This window comes from Geospiza fortis, unplaced genomic scaffold (genome assembly GCF_000277835.1).
Source record: "Geospiza fortis unplaced genomic scaffold, GeoFor_1.0 scaffold40, whole genome shotgun sequence".
Lineage (NCBI taxonomy): Eukaryota > Metazoa > Chordata > Aves > Passeriformes > Thraupidae > Geospiza > Geospiza fortis.
Genome location: NW_005054297.1, coordinates 13214220 through 13231233, shown reverse-complemented (window position 1 = coordinate 13231233; position 17014 = coordinate 13214220). Strand labels below are relative to the sequence as shown.

The 17014-nt window shown below is 39.7% G+C and overlaps 1 protein-coding gene across 1 annotated transcript in view; it reads left to right on the top strand.

The window, feature by feature from the left end:
• The window catches only part of SCFD2 (sec1 family domain containing 2), a gene marked incomplete at its 5' end in the record, with an annotated part of 187413 nt that overhangs the window by 66135 nt on the left and 104264 nt on the right, over positions 1 to 17014 (top strand). The window contains one exon of the mRNA XM_031055697.1: positions 13209 to 13458. Coding sequence (XP_030911557.1) covers positions 13209 to 13458 — 250 coding nt within the window. The remainder of the gene's footprint in view (positions 1 to 13208; positions 13459 to 17014) is intronic.

The window sequence follows — 17014 nt, the reverse complement described above, 5'->3', positions numbered from 1 at the left end:
GCCGCCGAGGGGGCTGTCCCGCTGCTTCGCCTTCCCCGTCACAGACCCCGGCCCGCTCTCCTTCGTGTTGGGCTGCGGCAATGCGCGCCGGCCTCCTTGCGCACCAGCGGAGAGGTCTGCGCACTTCTCTTTGCTCTTCTGCATAAAGCGAGCTAGAAATTCGCCTTTAAAAATGAAACACAGAGAAACAGTTCTTGTGTTAAAGTTTAATTCTTCTTAGTTCAGCTTTGCTCCATCTCGACCATGTTTTATTAAAATTATTTTGGTGGCATTTCTCTTGCATGTTTTCTGATGCGGAAAAACAAATCGAAACCCACTTATCACATGAATCATTGTTAAAGTCAGCAGTAGTCCTCTGTGTAAAATCTGCCAGTAAAAGCCGGGAGGATGGGGATTAAACCTGGAGCACATTAAATTAGTTCCAGTCTATCCCAAGCAGGCTCTGCATTGCTTGCTTAGGCAGGCAAAACGGAAACAGGCAGTTTATAACGAGGCTGGTTTAAAAACCGTGGGGTTCATTTGAAAAAGATTTATATCCCTCACTTATATAAACATTACAAACGTGGGCCGCAAGCAGGAGGCAAATCTTTATCAAAATCTCTTTAAGAGCTTTTTCATTGTGAATAAAATGAACAGCGTGTACTCTTGTTTGAAGATTCGCCAATATCTGTACACAGATCTCTTCTCAATGCTCTTACTAATTAAAATATGACTCAGGGTAGACCAGTGAGACCACCAAGCAGTAGTTTGCTAGGGTCTGACAGAAGTACCATGACTGAGGTGGCAGAGGGACATTATTTGGAAGCAGGAGAAGAGATTGTTCTGAGACTAGTTTAGGATTTTTGTAGTGGTTATAAAAAATGAAAGAAAGGTGAAATTTAAATAGAAACAACTGTGTATACATTTGTTTTCACCTACCCCCTTCCCATGCTGCTTTTCTTACACAGTAGCAGAGATATTTTGTGGGCTATGTGATCTTTGCTAGGGCCTGCAGCACTTTCTGTTGGGAAGATCAAAATGTTTGCTCCAGGGAAATTAGAAATAGTCTGGGTTGTGGGGGTCCCAGGTGACGACTGGAGTGCTAACTCACGTGGTTACATTTCTGGGTAACTTAATTCTGATGATGTTGTTTTGAAAAGTTATTTTTGGAAGGAGTAAACATACATTAGTGCAGTAAAAAAAAATCATTTTTAGTAACAACACAGTTTTTTCTAGCTGTTGCGATACCATTTTACTGCATTTAGGATACATTATAAGAGTTGTTCAGATCCTGGATTTAACAGAAAGTGCTTTTCATATTTCATTTTGATGTTAATAAACAGTGTCTAAAAGAGCTTTGTAATACTAGTCTGCCTTCCAAAATATGATCCAAGGCTCAGATAAATGATTTAAAGTATTTTGTGCATTGCAGTATATAACAAAGGTACTCTGGATTCTCTCATCAAACTAGGGTGTCTCAGACCTCCCTTTTTTTTTGCTGCAGTGGTGTCTCCATACAGAGTATCACTTATGACCCAGAAGTCTGATTGTCATGTCCTGAGAGCATACTGACAGATGGCTTGTTAGAAAAGTGGAGTGATTTAAGAATCTTCTAGTAGCGCTTTAAGAAGAAATTTGAATTTTTCTGCTGTTATAGTAGTATGAGTATGCTACAATGGTAAAGGTTGGAAACACTCCCTTCCTGAAGTGTGGAGAGCCAGATAAGAAGGAAAGAAATTGTATCAAGATGCTATATTTTCTCTTTTATAAGACCTGTGCAAGAGAGACTGTGAGATACATGGACATACCCATACTGGTTTTGAGAAAAGAAGCCAGTTGATGGTGAGCTCCATCTTGTGACAACTTGATGGCTATTGATGCTCATACTAAATAGGTTACAGCGGGATAAAGTCTGCCTCTGTTGTATTGGCATCAGCATACAGTGACTCACAATGTAGGTGGGGGCTGTAAAGGGAATTCTTAGCTACACTGAATGTTATTTCTCATATCCAGGCCTCAGCATCAGGCAGAGCACTCAAATTAACGTTTGGTAGCATGGGAAGCTACCACTGCTTACAGGTGTAGAAAGGCAAGAAGCTCACATTTGGACTTGGAGCTGAGCATTGGTCTCTAGAGGATCAGTCTAGTGCTGACCACTGGGCCAGGAGTCCTTTCTTTGTTACCAAAAATCACAATGGGTAACTAACTGAAAAACATCTTGGAACCTCACCTTCTAGCATATACAGCTGAATTTGTGGGGTTTTTCATTCTTTATTGGATAGCTTTGGGACTTTTTTTATATTGCATATAATAACCACCTTTTGTTGCCTGTTAATGGAATCTGAATTGTGTTGTATTTCAGGACATGTTGATACTCTCCTAAAATAATTTTTTAAAATGTAGTTAACATAAAAGTAGCTTAAGCCAGATCTGGTCTTATCTTTAAAGCAGGGTATTTTTTTTTTCTCGTTAAAATGAGGTGGAATATATATTTGCCCACCTCTTTAGAGTGAAACTTGGAACATAAATGCTTTCTGCATGAAGCAACTAGGAAATATATATGAAAAAAACTGAAAACTTCTGAAGTCCTTAAATGTTTGGAATGGCATGCGTGATTTAAGTGGTTTAAGATATTGGGACCAGATGTCCTGTGCTCCAGTGGTCTCCCTTTGTGCAAATGGGATTTCATGAGGGATAGCTATGCTGACTCAGGCGTTTGGCTGAGTGGGAGGGAAATCCCAGGGGGACAGAAAGTGGGATGGTTTTTCTAGTTGTAGCTCATGCTGGACAAATGCATGGGGAGGAGGTGTGGCAGGAGCAATCCCCGGCACATGGCCAGGATGCCCTCACATGGCCCTTGCAGCTGGCACTGGGAAAGCAGTCTGAAATCTTTTCCATCCAGAGCAAGGGCCAACAGCAAAACCCCTGCCAGTGCCACCCAGCTGGCCTGGCTCCATGTGGGGATGATGGGAATGGTGAAAGGAACCAAAAGAGGAGAGGACTTGCCACATGCCAACCAAAGGAAGGACGCATGGGCCAAGGGGCAAAGAACATCATGACTGACAAGCAGGTGTTGCATGTACTCTCTAATAACAAGCATCCTAAAAATTCACATAGCCACACCAGCCCTGGCTGTGCAGTCTGCTCACCACTGCAGGTGAATACCAGCACAGAAGATTCCTGCTCAGCTAGGGAGCTGAAGAAACAGTTTGTAGGTGCTTGAGTTAAATTGTGTTTGAAAAGAGAACTGTTAGCTTCTAGAGCAGGAAAGCATTTCCAAGATGGGATGAGAAGACTAAAAGAGTGGGATTTCAATAATGTTTCACTATAAATGTCATTTTGCCTATGCCTGTATTTCACTTGATGTTTAATATTATATCCATGCTGAGTAGTTGTTGTTGCTGCAGTTCACATATTTATAGGGAAAAAATGTACTTTTCTTCCGAGTATAACTGTTCTGCCATCTGCTGCTCTTTGAAAGATGGTAACCTGATTAATTTTTCGTGGTGCTAAAAAACTGGACAGGAAAATTATTAACCTGATACATTTCATAGGATGGAATGAAATATGGTTCTATAATTAACTTTCTTTTATTCTCCAACCTGAAGAGAGGAAAAAAATGTTCTTCCATGTGCAAATCATGCTGCAGTGAGTGTCCTCCAATGAAGATGTTCTGTGAATGAAAGATTCCTTCCACACACAAAAATGAACCAGGCATTCTTAAGTTATAAACTTATACATATGACATCTGCCTTTAATCACCATGAAAGCCTGAATCCTGCTTGAAGCATAGTGAGCCTTGTACAAGGGCTAGAAATGTCAGTACTCTATTGTGATAACATTTACTGTACTGATTAACAGCCATGGTGCCTTGCAGCAGAACAATAATCTGCCTTTTTTGTGTCTTTGTGTTGCCATTGTGTCTCCTTCCTGTGGTTCCAGCTGGGGCTGTGGACAGAGCAGTGGGATCTCCTCTGCAAACCTCCCATGTCCATGTATTTTTATGTGTTATGTCTTTGTTTATCTGCAAACCAAGGTGTAAAATATTTCAAATACAATGCAAAACATTTTCAAATTAGCTACTGCTTAAATTTCTATAACAACATGATCTGGTACCTAATCTCATAAAACCATCTCATGCAAGTTGATGTTTTAAATGTCTTTCAAGTTTCTTGACATCAAGGAGTTTCAGTCACTTGTACTTTAGTAAATTCCAACAGTTTTTGTTTTAGTGTAGATTGTCTTAGTGGTAGATTTTCACCAAGTTTCTTGAATCTCGGGGATACTGCAAAATGGGGTATGTTCTGCTCAAGATAGTACCCCTATTCAGCATATTTTATGTAAAAGTATGATCTCTAAGCATCATTAAAAAATACCAGGTGTACGTTTGGCCCAACCTTAGTTGAAATCATTATTTGAGTGATGCTTTGGTGCAAACTGGCATTGTGGCTTGTGGCAATGTATGATTGATATCCTGGTTGTCTGTTAATATCAAGCTTCTAGGGGCAGAAGTTGACTGGATTTATTTTAAAAATTTGATGGTAAGATAACACACTTAAACATAGAAAGCCAGAAAACAAATGTCTTTCAGATGGACCCAAACAGTCATGCATGCTCCAAACTCCTTTTGTTTTTCATTTGATATGACTAGTTTTGCCATTTTACCCTCATGTCCAGCCCTGATTTTTCATTTCTGGTACCAGTGTCTACTGTGGTCTGACCCATCACCAAACGTCTGGAGGTTTTCCTACAGCTCAGAGGAGTTTCTGGAACATTTGATGGTGGTAGATTAACATAGGACTGAAGGAGGAGGCATAAAATGAAGACTTGAGAGAAAAGAGATTATAAAAAGGCAAGAATGTGAAGGAAAAGAACAAGATGGGCTTGTTTTGACTGTCAGTCTCCTTTCATGACTCACTGCTTACAGCCTTCACAGCATGTATTGCCTTCATCCTTTCTGCTGTTTCTGAAGTATTTTTCCCTCACATTTCAGAATTCCTTTCACTGCAATCAAGAACCATGCTAAACAGTTTGTAGTTCTACTCACCAGATGTATTTAATGCACAGTATTCTATTCTATGAGGCCACTGAGTCCGTGCTTTCTGCTTGTTTTCTACCTTTTCATCCTCAAAAGTCTTTGTGAAATATGCACACCACTTGGAATGTCCTCACCAACTTGAGAACTGGAAAAATCATAGTTTCAACTTCCCTCGTTCCTCATGTGCCTTTCTTGACTGGATTCAAGAGCTGTCTCATACTCTGAAATTTTCTTCTGTCCAGAGACATACATAAACTGTTATTCTTCCTTTTGATAAGGAACCGTCTCTTACTATGAAATTTACCCTTTCAATTGTTTTGTAACTCTTTTCAGTGTTATCTCTAGTTTTTCACATCCTCTTAGAAATATGGACTCTAGGACTCGGCACAATATATAGGAATTAATCCTGACACTACCACATACTGTAGTAAACCTGCTTTCCTACTTCTGTCCCACGGATACTGCCTTTTGTAGTGACATTGGTCCTTTCACCTTGGCCTTGACGTAAGTATGTTTATTACGGATTGGATCAAAAATGCGGCTGAGCTAGTTTGTTTAACAAAAAAAAAGTTCGCTTCTGCTCAAAAACAGCTGCCTACAGATGATTAAGAGAAGAGGACAAGGTTATATGATATTCTCCCTGTTCCAACCATTATGAGTTCTGTAACAGTTGTGGTTTCTGTGTATTTGATGGAATTTTTTCCCCTGTGAGATTTCCCATCATCTTTGCGAGCCCAAGTAAGAATTTAGCAGCACAACCACATTGGCAAGAAGTTCCACATCTGAGCAAATTGCATCAGGAAATACCTTCATTTAATTTGCTCTTTAAACTGGCTCCTTTCCAGCTTTGTGTATTGCCTCTTTCTTGTTGTGGTGAGACAGAGTGAGCAATCATTCCCTACCTGCCTTCTCTAGTCCACTCATGATTTTTTTAGACCTTTACTCTTTACTGGGTCATCTATTTTTCTAACCTGAATGATTACAACTAATCATCTAAGCAGTCCTTTTCTTTGTCCCGAGCATCTCCCAAATCCTTTTCAGTAATCATCTCTTGGGACAGAATCCCCTCCTTCTGCAGACATGATCTGCACTATTGAATGACCAAATCGGTTATACTATATTTTTCTTGATTTATACCCCTTTTATTTGTTTTCTAACCCTCTGGATTCTTATCCCTTGCTTTGTAGTGGTTGAATGCTTTCCCATTGTTTCCCTTGAAATTTATGAGATTTAACCTCATAGGATACTGTGTTCTCTCTGTGCCCTTTTCTCAGTTTTGTACCCCTACCATGTTCTGGCAATTTTCTCAATATTCCAAGACTTATAGAAACAAACAGCTTCAAAAGTCATACACAAAAGATCCTGACATGCAGAGCACCAAGATCTTTTTCTGGTACAGGTTTTATCTTGGCTGTGCCTGTATTCCTTTTTCATTCTGCTGACACTGTTTTTGCCGTGCTGATTCATGTTTTTACCAAGCATGTCTGTAGAAGCTATCACAGCTAAAAGCTTTGACTGAGTAGGTTGGAAGTATTCTCTTTTTAACCTGCTGATGAGTCTCTCATGTCAGATATGAGTGATTTAAGTAAAATTCTCCTTATCCTTGCAGAGCTTCATCGAATAAAATCCAGACGTATTAAATATCCTTTTTTTCAGTACCCTGTTGCTGCTGAGCCCCCATGAACCCATTAAAATATCTTAACACAGCTGTACATGTTGATGATTTCCAAAGAGAGAGGGAAAAACTGGACCATACCATGTAATGATACACTGCCCAACAGCATAACTCACTACAATGAGGTGAATTTGGTGCTGTGGAAGAAGAGGTATCAGTGGGCATTTGAATTGTCTTAAAATATCTAAGTCTTGCAGTACTGACATAGTGACAGAATCTGCTTGTTGTAGCAGAAGAAACAGAATAACTGAAGAAGCTGTAAGATTAAAAATTAGAAATTGTTGTCAAGCAACTGTGGTCCTCAGTGAAGACAGGAGAAATGTGTTAAGAAGAAATCTTACTTATGTTGTTCAAAATATAGTTTCTTTTATGTCCTAAGGATATTAGTTAAAGAAAAATACTGGAATATACTACTTTGGCTGTGGGATCCAGATGAAATCCAATTGCTTAGGTCATGATCATAGGCTAGGGAGTTATTGGCAGAAAGAATTGTCCTGGGCTTTGCTTTTGTTTTGGTTTTAGAAATGATAGGTCTTGAAGAGCTTGTTTTAAATACTTGTGTTGTTGTCACATATTAGCTGCTAAGTGTCAGCGCTGTGTTTTTGGAATTATGCAAGACACGTTAAAAAAAATATCTCTGACCAGAAGAGCTTACAGATGTTGTGCTTTTAAAAAGTTTTATGTTGTCAGTAATTTCTTCTTGCCTTCGTCTTGTCACTGTGTTCTGTAGTAACTTCTAACATCCTGGATAGATATTCATCAGGTATATCAAAGGGCTTTTGATATCTGTAGTGTTGGCCGATAGACACCAATTAAGCATCTGGCCATTTGACAGTGTATTGAAGAAGTCATCCAATGAGCAGGTGATTATTTCTATAATTTTCTTTTATCTCTTGGCAACCTTAAACTCTAGCTCATCTAAGCTTTAAGTTGGCACTTTTGCATAAGGAGGCAGTCCAATCTTTGTCCTTGACAACTAGTGTGTTTCTGTGGCCAAGCAGTAAACCCAAGCAGAGAGTCAGTATGGTTAGAATTATTTGATTTAATGCACAGTCACAGAAACACTCAGCAGGTGCACAAGGAAGAGGCTGCTGTGGTGAGTGGAAAGTGAGAGTGAAGTCTAATTGGGAGAGTGTGAACAAGGGATTAATGTGAATTTGTATCTTTGACAGTGTGAGCCAGGTCAAAAATAGCTTCTGGGAAGCTTACTCCTTTTCTTTCATTTGTTTATAGTAAATTTTTAAGATGCTCTCTCTCTACAGGGAGAGCCTGAAAATTGTCTCTCCAGTTTTGAGAACATAGTTCCTTGGGCAATGTTCAGAGTGGGTGATAAATGCAGAAAAGAGGGCAGGAGATTGATTTGGCTCTGTAGGGATATTTCATTCAAACAGAAGAATCATTAAAAGTAATGACAGAGGAGACAGGTCCTAGATTCTTTTACTGTTTCCTGTGTCTTACTAGCAGTTTAGTTCTGCACTGTTTTCTTTATATGTGTATTCTTGGTGGGTTTCTGTATTGATTATCAAGTGAATAGACAGACACTGCCGTTAAAGAGAGGAAGGTGCAGTCTCTTGTTATTGGCAGGGGCAAGTCATAAAGCTGTTTTGGTCTCCAACAAAAGGCACTTGATGTCTCTCCTGATCCTGAATGGCTTACACTTTTTTTTTAAACTGGAGGCAGCCATTTACTGCCAGCATCTTACACCTCCACTCTCAATCTGCTGTGAGTTCGCTCAATGCTGTGTCTGCTTTCCCCTAAGGCCGAAGTTTTCTCATTCTCCCTGCAAGGAGAGTCTTTGTCAGCAACCCCCCCCCCAGCTAGAAACATAAGTTTGGGACTAAAACTTTACTTCCTGTCAAAGGAAATACATAGATAATGGGTTGGTTATCTAAAATCACCTGTGTAACTGTATGCTCTATATTTTGACATACACAGATTGAGGTGTTTCCTAATGGTGAGAGTGTGGTACTTTGAAGAACTTCTTTTTTCTGTGTTGTGTTCTGGGTTGCTTTTTCTTGAATGAGACCCTAGAAATATGTGAAGAGAAGACAAAACAGAGGTACGCTTTTATCAAAACCTGCGTAAGTCAATAATTATAATGATTTCTAGAGCTTCATGTGATGAATCATAATTTGAATGGTAAGATCATACTTAACTGATTTATTGTGGGAAATCACTAGTCACATGTAGGCCATTTAATAAAAACTAAATACATGGAATAATTGTTTTGCAGGGAATACAGACATCTTCCCACCCATATGGAAATTATGTGCAACCTACCCCAACTCTCAGATGGCCAAACAGTGTAAAACAGCGAGTAGCAGCATTTGATTTATGGGCAGCCGAGCACTGCAGGCAGCAAGGACTCCTCCTTAGCTTGGCAGCGCCTGTTGTTTTTACTAAAATGACTATTCCTGCAGAGATCTATTACCATCAAAGGATCTGAGCCAGTTTCACATACCCATGAGCTTCTCCTTTGGTGCCATTGTCACTTTTAGCAGTTAGAATGTTCTTGCCTCTGTCTGGACTGTGGGAAAGTTAATATGCAGTGTGCCAAATCACAAACCACAAACAGTCAAGCCCAGGTAAAACATGAAAAATCAAATAGGGCAACATTGGAAAGCTGCTTATTCCACATCTCTTTTCCCACCTAAGTTAACAATAAAAGGAGCTGTGTTTAAATAGGCCAGTCCCAGAGTTTGGGGCAGCAAATTACCCAAGGGCTTGTGAGTTTCCACGGATTCTTCTGCTGGTTTTAGCTGCAGCTGGGTTTTGGAGTTGTTTTTAGTTTTGGTTTTCCCCAAAAAAATTCTTCACTTGTATAAAGCTGTGTGGTTCCCATTCCAAGAAGTTCTGTTTAACTCATGCAACCTCTGAAGGAATTAAACATGTTTTGCTTCCTGAACAGAAGTCCACTAGAATATTAACATACTGAGGTAGTCTCTCAAGATTTATCTCCTCCTTCCTCCTGGATTTTAAAGAAAATAAATTTTACTTGGTTGAAATTGATTTTTGTTTTAATGTTTTTAATGACAAGTTGAGGACACTGGGCTGGAAGCACAGGGGTTACAGTGCTCAGTTCTCTTCTAAGTTTTGTCGGGGACACGTGTTAATTCAAGTAAACTCTGAACCTCCCCTTCCTCCGAAACTCACTCTTTTTTCTATTGAGAAAAATAAATATGATGATACATATGGCTTTAGATTCTTACAGGTTTTTTTAATACTGAAAATAATGCCTCTCACAGAATTGCAAAACATTTTTTCTTGAATTATTACACTTCCTCCTAATTCCTATAGATCCTGTAAATAAGATTTTGAAGCAAAATGTCATGTTCAGTGTTTACCCCCCCCAAGAATATATTTGTACTTTCTTCACTATTATCCTATCTGCCAAAATTCAGGCCTTTTGCAAAAATCAGCAAATTGACATCAGTCTATTTATCCTTAGGGACATCAAATTATTATACCACTTAAGTTATAAAAATAAATTACTAAAGAGGGTAGAGGGAAGAGATGCAAAACAACAAAAATCTGTCACAAAGTCTCCCTGAATTCTGGAGAATGTATGGTTAGAGCATTAAAATGTCGAGACAATGCAACTGAGCAGAAAGTGGTCGAACTTGGGCCCTTTTAGCTGGCTCTACATTAAGGCATATTAATGTTTTTATACAGTCTTTGGAAAGCTCAAAATTGACCTGTTTTTATTATTTTTATTAACTCCCTTGATGATAGACAAATGGGGCTAACTTGAGGCCAACATAACCAGCAGGAAATTTGGGTCATGGGTAGTTACATTTTTAAAACTTTTGTTCCAGGGCTGTTCAATCAGGGTAATTGATTGATTGTTAGGTGGTGCAGGGAGCCCCTAAATCACTGGAGGTGGCCAGATAATGACAATATGCCAGTGGATTTTGTTTGAGGCAAATTTCCCAACTCCCTGTGGAGCCATGCTCTGCAGTGAAGTTGTGAGTCCCTTTTTTTTTTTTTTTTTTCATGCACAGTCCAGTCCAACTGGCCTGTTTGGACAAAATAGCCTCTAAAACTTGGAAGTTCCATTTGAAGTCCTCTGCGGTGCCATTTCCCAAGAGATAAGGGGAGAAACATTCCAGAGAAGTTCATACCCCAGAAAGACCCTACGTGCATTCTGAAGTTAATGGTTTATTACAGCTCTTTAATTTTTTTTCCTCTTTCATTTTTACTTTGAAGATAAGAGGTGGCAATTGTTACTTGAAGTTGTTGAGTTTTAGCCTGTCCTACAGTAAATCACCCTGAAAGTTTAGACATGATTTTTTTAAAATCATGTATGTTTGAAAGTTTGCCAAAGATGCTGTACACATATACTTGCAGGAGCCATGATCTTCAGGCAGGAGCTGCTCACTCTACTCTTCTATACAGCCATGGGCATCCTCAGTGGTCCATGCCTGTGGCTAATCTGTGCTTGCAAAATGCAACTTTTTCAAGAACTCATCTTGGTGGTGTAGCAGCATGCCATGCACTTAGAGATGGAGTGAAGTAGAGTTTGTGGATTGGGAGGGGAGGAGGGGCATAGATGATGTGCCAGTGATAGTAGATGATGTTCGATAATACCTGGCAGAGGTCTTGCCTCTTCATAAAAATGAATTCAGGTTAATATAGAGTGAAGTTTGTCATCTATTCCAGAATAACTCCACACGTAGGTTTATCTTGATTTCTTAGATTTTTAGGGCTGATTAGGCTTTTGTTCATTGCAGATGGCTTCCTTATGATAACTGCATACCTTTGAATTCCTTGAAGCTTTGTCTTTTTCCATCTTAGGATCTGAAAGAATCCGTACTCCAGATGAGAATTTATTTGTGTCACTTTTTCAGAAGAGAAGAGATAATACTGAATTAAGGCAGGGCTCAGTTGAAATCCAGGAATCAAACTGCCTTGTTTTGAGGATGGCCCAGCTACCAGCACATGCCAGACCAGTGCCAAACACCATAGATTTGCTTCCTGGGTGGAGCTGTGCTTGGACTTACTGTGTATGTGATTTAGCACTCCCTGCCCAAACACAGAGGGTGCCAACCCCTCCTGGATTTCAGAATGTTTCTTCTTGGCTCCCACATGCTTTTGACCACTGCAGCTTTGTAATTTACTGCTTCAAGTCTGCAGTTGCACTTACATTTAGGTGTAGTGGATAGTTGGAAAATTCTTCTCCAAGGTATGTATTCAAATGGAAACATAACATCTGACCACACTGAAGTCCCAGGAGAGACGGGTCCATGGCAAAACTTGTATGTCAAGGGCAGGGTGGGGTACAAAAGTCCACAGAAGTGTAGTTTCTTATAGCACAGCCTGGAAAAAAGTTTATTGGAGCTTAAGTAATTCATGCTTTCTTAATGATTGTGACCTGTGGAGGATCAGTGTAGGTATAAAAATGACAGTTACTGAGATACTTGTTAGTGTTTCTGAGACTGACGAAGAACAACTAAAAATATAACCAGACCCCCTGGAGTCTTGTGTGGAGTACACCTGGAGATAAAGCTTTCAATGTTTGTTCCTAAAGCCATTGCATTGTTTTGCTGTTGTATAAACTTCTATCTCTTCCTAGCATGTTTGATTTGTATTCTATTTACTTATTATGAATCAATTTAAAGGGTATATTATTGGCTGTGGTGCCTATTTACCATGACTAGTCTGTGTGAAGATACTGTAGTAACAACCAAGAATAAATGCCTGCAAACTTGACTCCCCAGATTACAAGAGATTTGATGTTTCACTGTACACTATGAACTGATCCACAGGTTTTCACAGGGGGATCTTTTGGGTGATCACAGAACAAGGGGAGGGGTACTGGTGTTGCAGGAACCCTCCTGGATGGACTTGAGCAATCACTACCACCAGGAGAGAAAGACTCTTCTTTCCTCCCACACCTCCTTCCCCATCCAAGAGCAGAGTGTTCCTCCTGTTTGCCTTGCAGTATTCCCACCTCTCACCTGATCCTGCTGCTGAGTTCCCAGCTAAGCCAAAGCAGAAAATTAGCATGTAGAAGTTTCATCCACAGGTGTTTGTGGGCAGTGAGGGTGGCAGTTTGATGGTACAATTAATCATTGGCCTGCTTTGAGTGGCAGAGAACTGCACAATGGATCTAAATGCCAGCCCTGGTGTTGCATGATGTGGATGTCAGCAAGTCAATGGAATCTGGGCTTTGAACCCCCTGCTCATGTACAAAATCAAACCCGAGGATAAAGCCTAAAATTTAGAGGAATTGTTTGACTTGGTGCTTTGTATCATTTCTACCCATACCAAGGGATGGATGCTCTCATCCTCTCATTATACTGGTACTTGGAAAGATCTAATATTAAGGCTTTTCAAGTGCTAAAAGGCTGCTATCGTGAATCCCTAAGAAAAAAACTGTAGACAATCAATAAACTCACTGTCTGAGCAGCAAATAAATCTGTGTGAATATTGAATGATGTGCCACAGGAGTATGTCTGGTCCTAACTTACAAGCACTATGGAGGCAATCTGACACAACCTTCCTTCTGTTTTTCAGACTATTGGCGAGTCAGAAATGCCCAGTGTTTTGAACCAGTTATTGCCAATGATCAAGTCCTACAACGAAAGGACAAAAGATGATTATGCCTGTGAAGACTTCCTTGTTTTGCTGATATACATATATTCGGTGGTTGGAGAAATCAAATGTGAAAAAGAGCTTGACACAGCTGAAGAAAAGGTGAAAAGGGCCCTTGTCAAGGCAATTTGTGATGAGCCAGAGCCATCTCCTTTGCTGCAGAAAATTACAGGTAAGATTCTTCTTTTGTGGTGAGAAATTGGATGTCTGGGAACGTGTGAACTGGGAGAAGTGTATAAAAATGGCTTGACTTGTCTGTGGTGCTGAGAGTACATGAGTAAGCACAAGGATTTCCTGTAGATTTGTTCCATCTCCTCTGTTCATATATGCCAAATGCTGACAGGCTGTCCTTGAAGAGTGCTGAGTCTGATGAAAGCTCTACAAGTTGTTCTTTTTGTTAAAGGTTTGCTAAGTTTGTGTGTTTTCATAAGGTAATCTTTTCCACAATTGCTTTCATTGATTGGTGTAAAGTTGACCCTGGGAAGTCATAATTAATCCTGGAAACATGTTCAGTGAACCACAGTTGCTTTGTGAATACGAGGAGCTGGCTTGTCTGGCATAAAAGAAGAAATATGTCTAAAACCAACGTTGAGCATTTTGCTGAAACAACATGAACATTAGCCTTTAAAAATAGCATGGTAAGCCTTTTTTTAGATGAGCACTCATAAAATAGGAAAGCCCTAACCTCTTGTTGCTAGTATCACATTTTAGAAAAAAAAACTGCTAAAAACTTAATTTTAAATGAATGAGCTCAGGGGTGGCCTAGCATGGCAGAGAGGATCTCACTTTCTGCTATCAGTTTTCTCAGTATTTAGTAATATTGAGACCAGGTCATCTTTGAGGTGGGGAGCATATGAACATTAATCAAGATGTTGAGAGGAGCTTACAATTGAAAGCATTTGCCAAGAATGGGCCTAAGTGGGGAGTCTCAAGGGAAGTGGAATAGTACTGCTGTTGGTTATTCTGGTACTATTCCCTATGGACACTTCTAATTCAAAATACAGGTGCGGTCTCACTGGTCTGCTGTTGCTTTGAGTGTAAAATACTGTAATAATTCAAGGACTTAGGGTAGGAATGAGGTCACTCAGTCACATTTGCACTGTGGTGTTATTTTAATACTCCTGGCCACAGTGCCCACAGTGTTGCAGGCTTCTTGTACGCTTTTGCCTTCTTGTTTTTCAATATGTACTGCACATCTTGTCCACCAAATGGTGCTTCCCTCACAGCTTCAGTGGTGTCTTCCAGTGAATGGGATGTAGTAATTTCTAAATCTCTGTTTTCATATTTTTCCCCTTCTCCAATAATCAAAGTTTTAAATCACAGTTTTTTCAGTTTCTCTTCATTGTGCTTAATGTAAGTATGTGAAGATTTAAATCTCTAAAACTTCAGCCAAGTACCAAAGAGAAGCTGAGAAGAAACCCAGTACAGATAATTTTAGACCAAGCCTATCATTATTATGTGATGAAATTAAGTGCAACACAAAGCTAGAGTCTTTGCATCGTTATATTTCTCTATGTGATGAAATTAAGTGCAACACAAAGCCAGAGTCTTTGCATCGTTATATTTCTCTGTGTTTTAGCACAACCATGTCTGTGCAATCTGCACAAATAGGTGACAGTATTGCATGCATTTTCCATACTCATTGCTTGATATTTTTTTGATTCTTCACCATTTTTTGTTTTACATCTTATTTATTTTGAGTTATTCATTTGAGTTATTCCTTTGCAGAGGGCAAAGGAAGATAACATCTATTGTCATAACCAGAAATAAACATCATGTTGGCAGCAAAGTATCACATGAAATTTCTAGGAATACTCTGTAGGTCATTTTCAAGCCTGTATTTATCCAACCATTTGCTTTGTCAATGTTAGTGGAATTTGCTGAATTTGCAATTTGCTGTATTTGCAGTACAGTGGAATTGGAAAGACTTAAAACTTGACCAGGCTTAGACCTACTCCTCCTTGATCTCTGTTTTGCCAGGCTTGTGTTCTACAACCTGCTGCCCTCTGAAACTTAGGTAGCTTGCTTACTACTTGAGAGGCAAAGCAAGTCAGAACTGAAGGACCATCCACAAGCTTCCCTCCAAAGGCACAGCAGGACTGTCTTCGTAGCAGGGCTGAAGGTCAGGGAATGGAGAGCAGTGATGGTTTCTCCTTTTTGTACAATTGTGGATATAGTGCCAAGACATATTCTGCTACCAGCAGAACATCTATGAACTACAGACTAATTCCTTTTAGCAGATGCAGGTTGGCATATTTTCACAAAGTCAACACAGCTCTGTGAGTTAGCAACAGCCACGAGTCTGGACAGATCATGTTCCAGACCTACAGCATTCTGCCCTCATTTTATTTTTAAGTCAGAAACAAGAAAACCCTTTTTTTGTTCTTAAGGGGCCACAAAAGTTAATTAGACTAAAATAAATTTCAATAATGCTTAGAATTATTGATTCATGATCAGAACAAAGTAAAATGCTCATGGTCTTTTATTTTCACCTGTCCATCAAGGTAAGTAATAGGAAGAATGTTAAATGGGATGAATCAGGAGAGAAAACTGTGCCAGTTATTTTGTGGATTTGAGAGACGTTGCCTGCTGGCTCATTCCTCACCTCCATGGTGAAGTTTCAAACCCTGCTGGCTATCCATGATTGGACAGCTTGAGTTATAGCAAGAGATAGCAAAATTTACTGTTGCCTGTAAAAAAAAGCACACAGAAGTAATAATAGGTAGGCTGCAAATCCAAGCACTTCAGAAGTTGAGAAATGCCAGTAAATTATTTTCCCATGTAACCATCCTTTGACTCCTGTGTGCATTGTAGCACAGTCCTCATTCCATGATTATATAGTGTATTGTCTATGAGCCATGACTGCATTCACTGCATGGACTGAACACCGCAGAGAACTAGAGCAATATAGGTTCAGTTATTCTTCACATGAGGAAGAAGTACTAATAAGGTAAGGGAGACTCTTATGATATTCAGCACGTAACTTTCTCTGGCTCTCAGGTTGCAGTTGATGGAGTGGACTGGTGCTCTCAGCTTTGTGACTCATTTTGGAACTTGAAGCAGAAAGTCATTAAATTACATTTTGAGGTATTAGTGATTACATGTCTTTGAACAGAGGGACTTTGTGCTCTGCTTCCTGATACACCTGGTGCCTGATGTTTTTAGCTTGGGCCCAACACTGTACTAAGACTCTGTGGTTGAGTTAAATTGAAATTTAAATTAAAACTCATATCTTAGCTGTGGCTCTGAACTGCTGCCTCAGCCTTTTGCTTTCTTATTTTCTGCAAAGCATGGAAGTTGTGCAGTCTTGACAAGTACACATTTTTCTTGGTTTTATTTGTTGTTCCCATAGAGTCACTTGAGAAATAAAAAGCAGAACCTTTTAAAGGCTTTAGAAGACTTGTCTTTTGAGATCAAATTATCAGTCAAAGTATTTGTCAGGTTTATATGAGTTATCTTTTATTCCTATTATACTTGTTAAATGTAAATTTAATGATGCTTGTGTGACTCCATGCCTATAGGAAATCTCCAGTTATGTGGCCACCTCCCAGAGCTAGTGCAAATCTCTCCCAAAAGAGGCAGCCCACAGGTGCACAGGGGAATATTTGTGCTATTTGGTGTTACCTAGTGAAACTGGAGTAGTATTTGCAGCAGTGCAAAGCAATTGTCAGAGACAGGGCCTGTCTGTCCCATTGGGCACACTAGGTTTCCCTGAGGCTCTCTAGGTT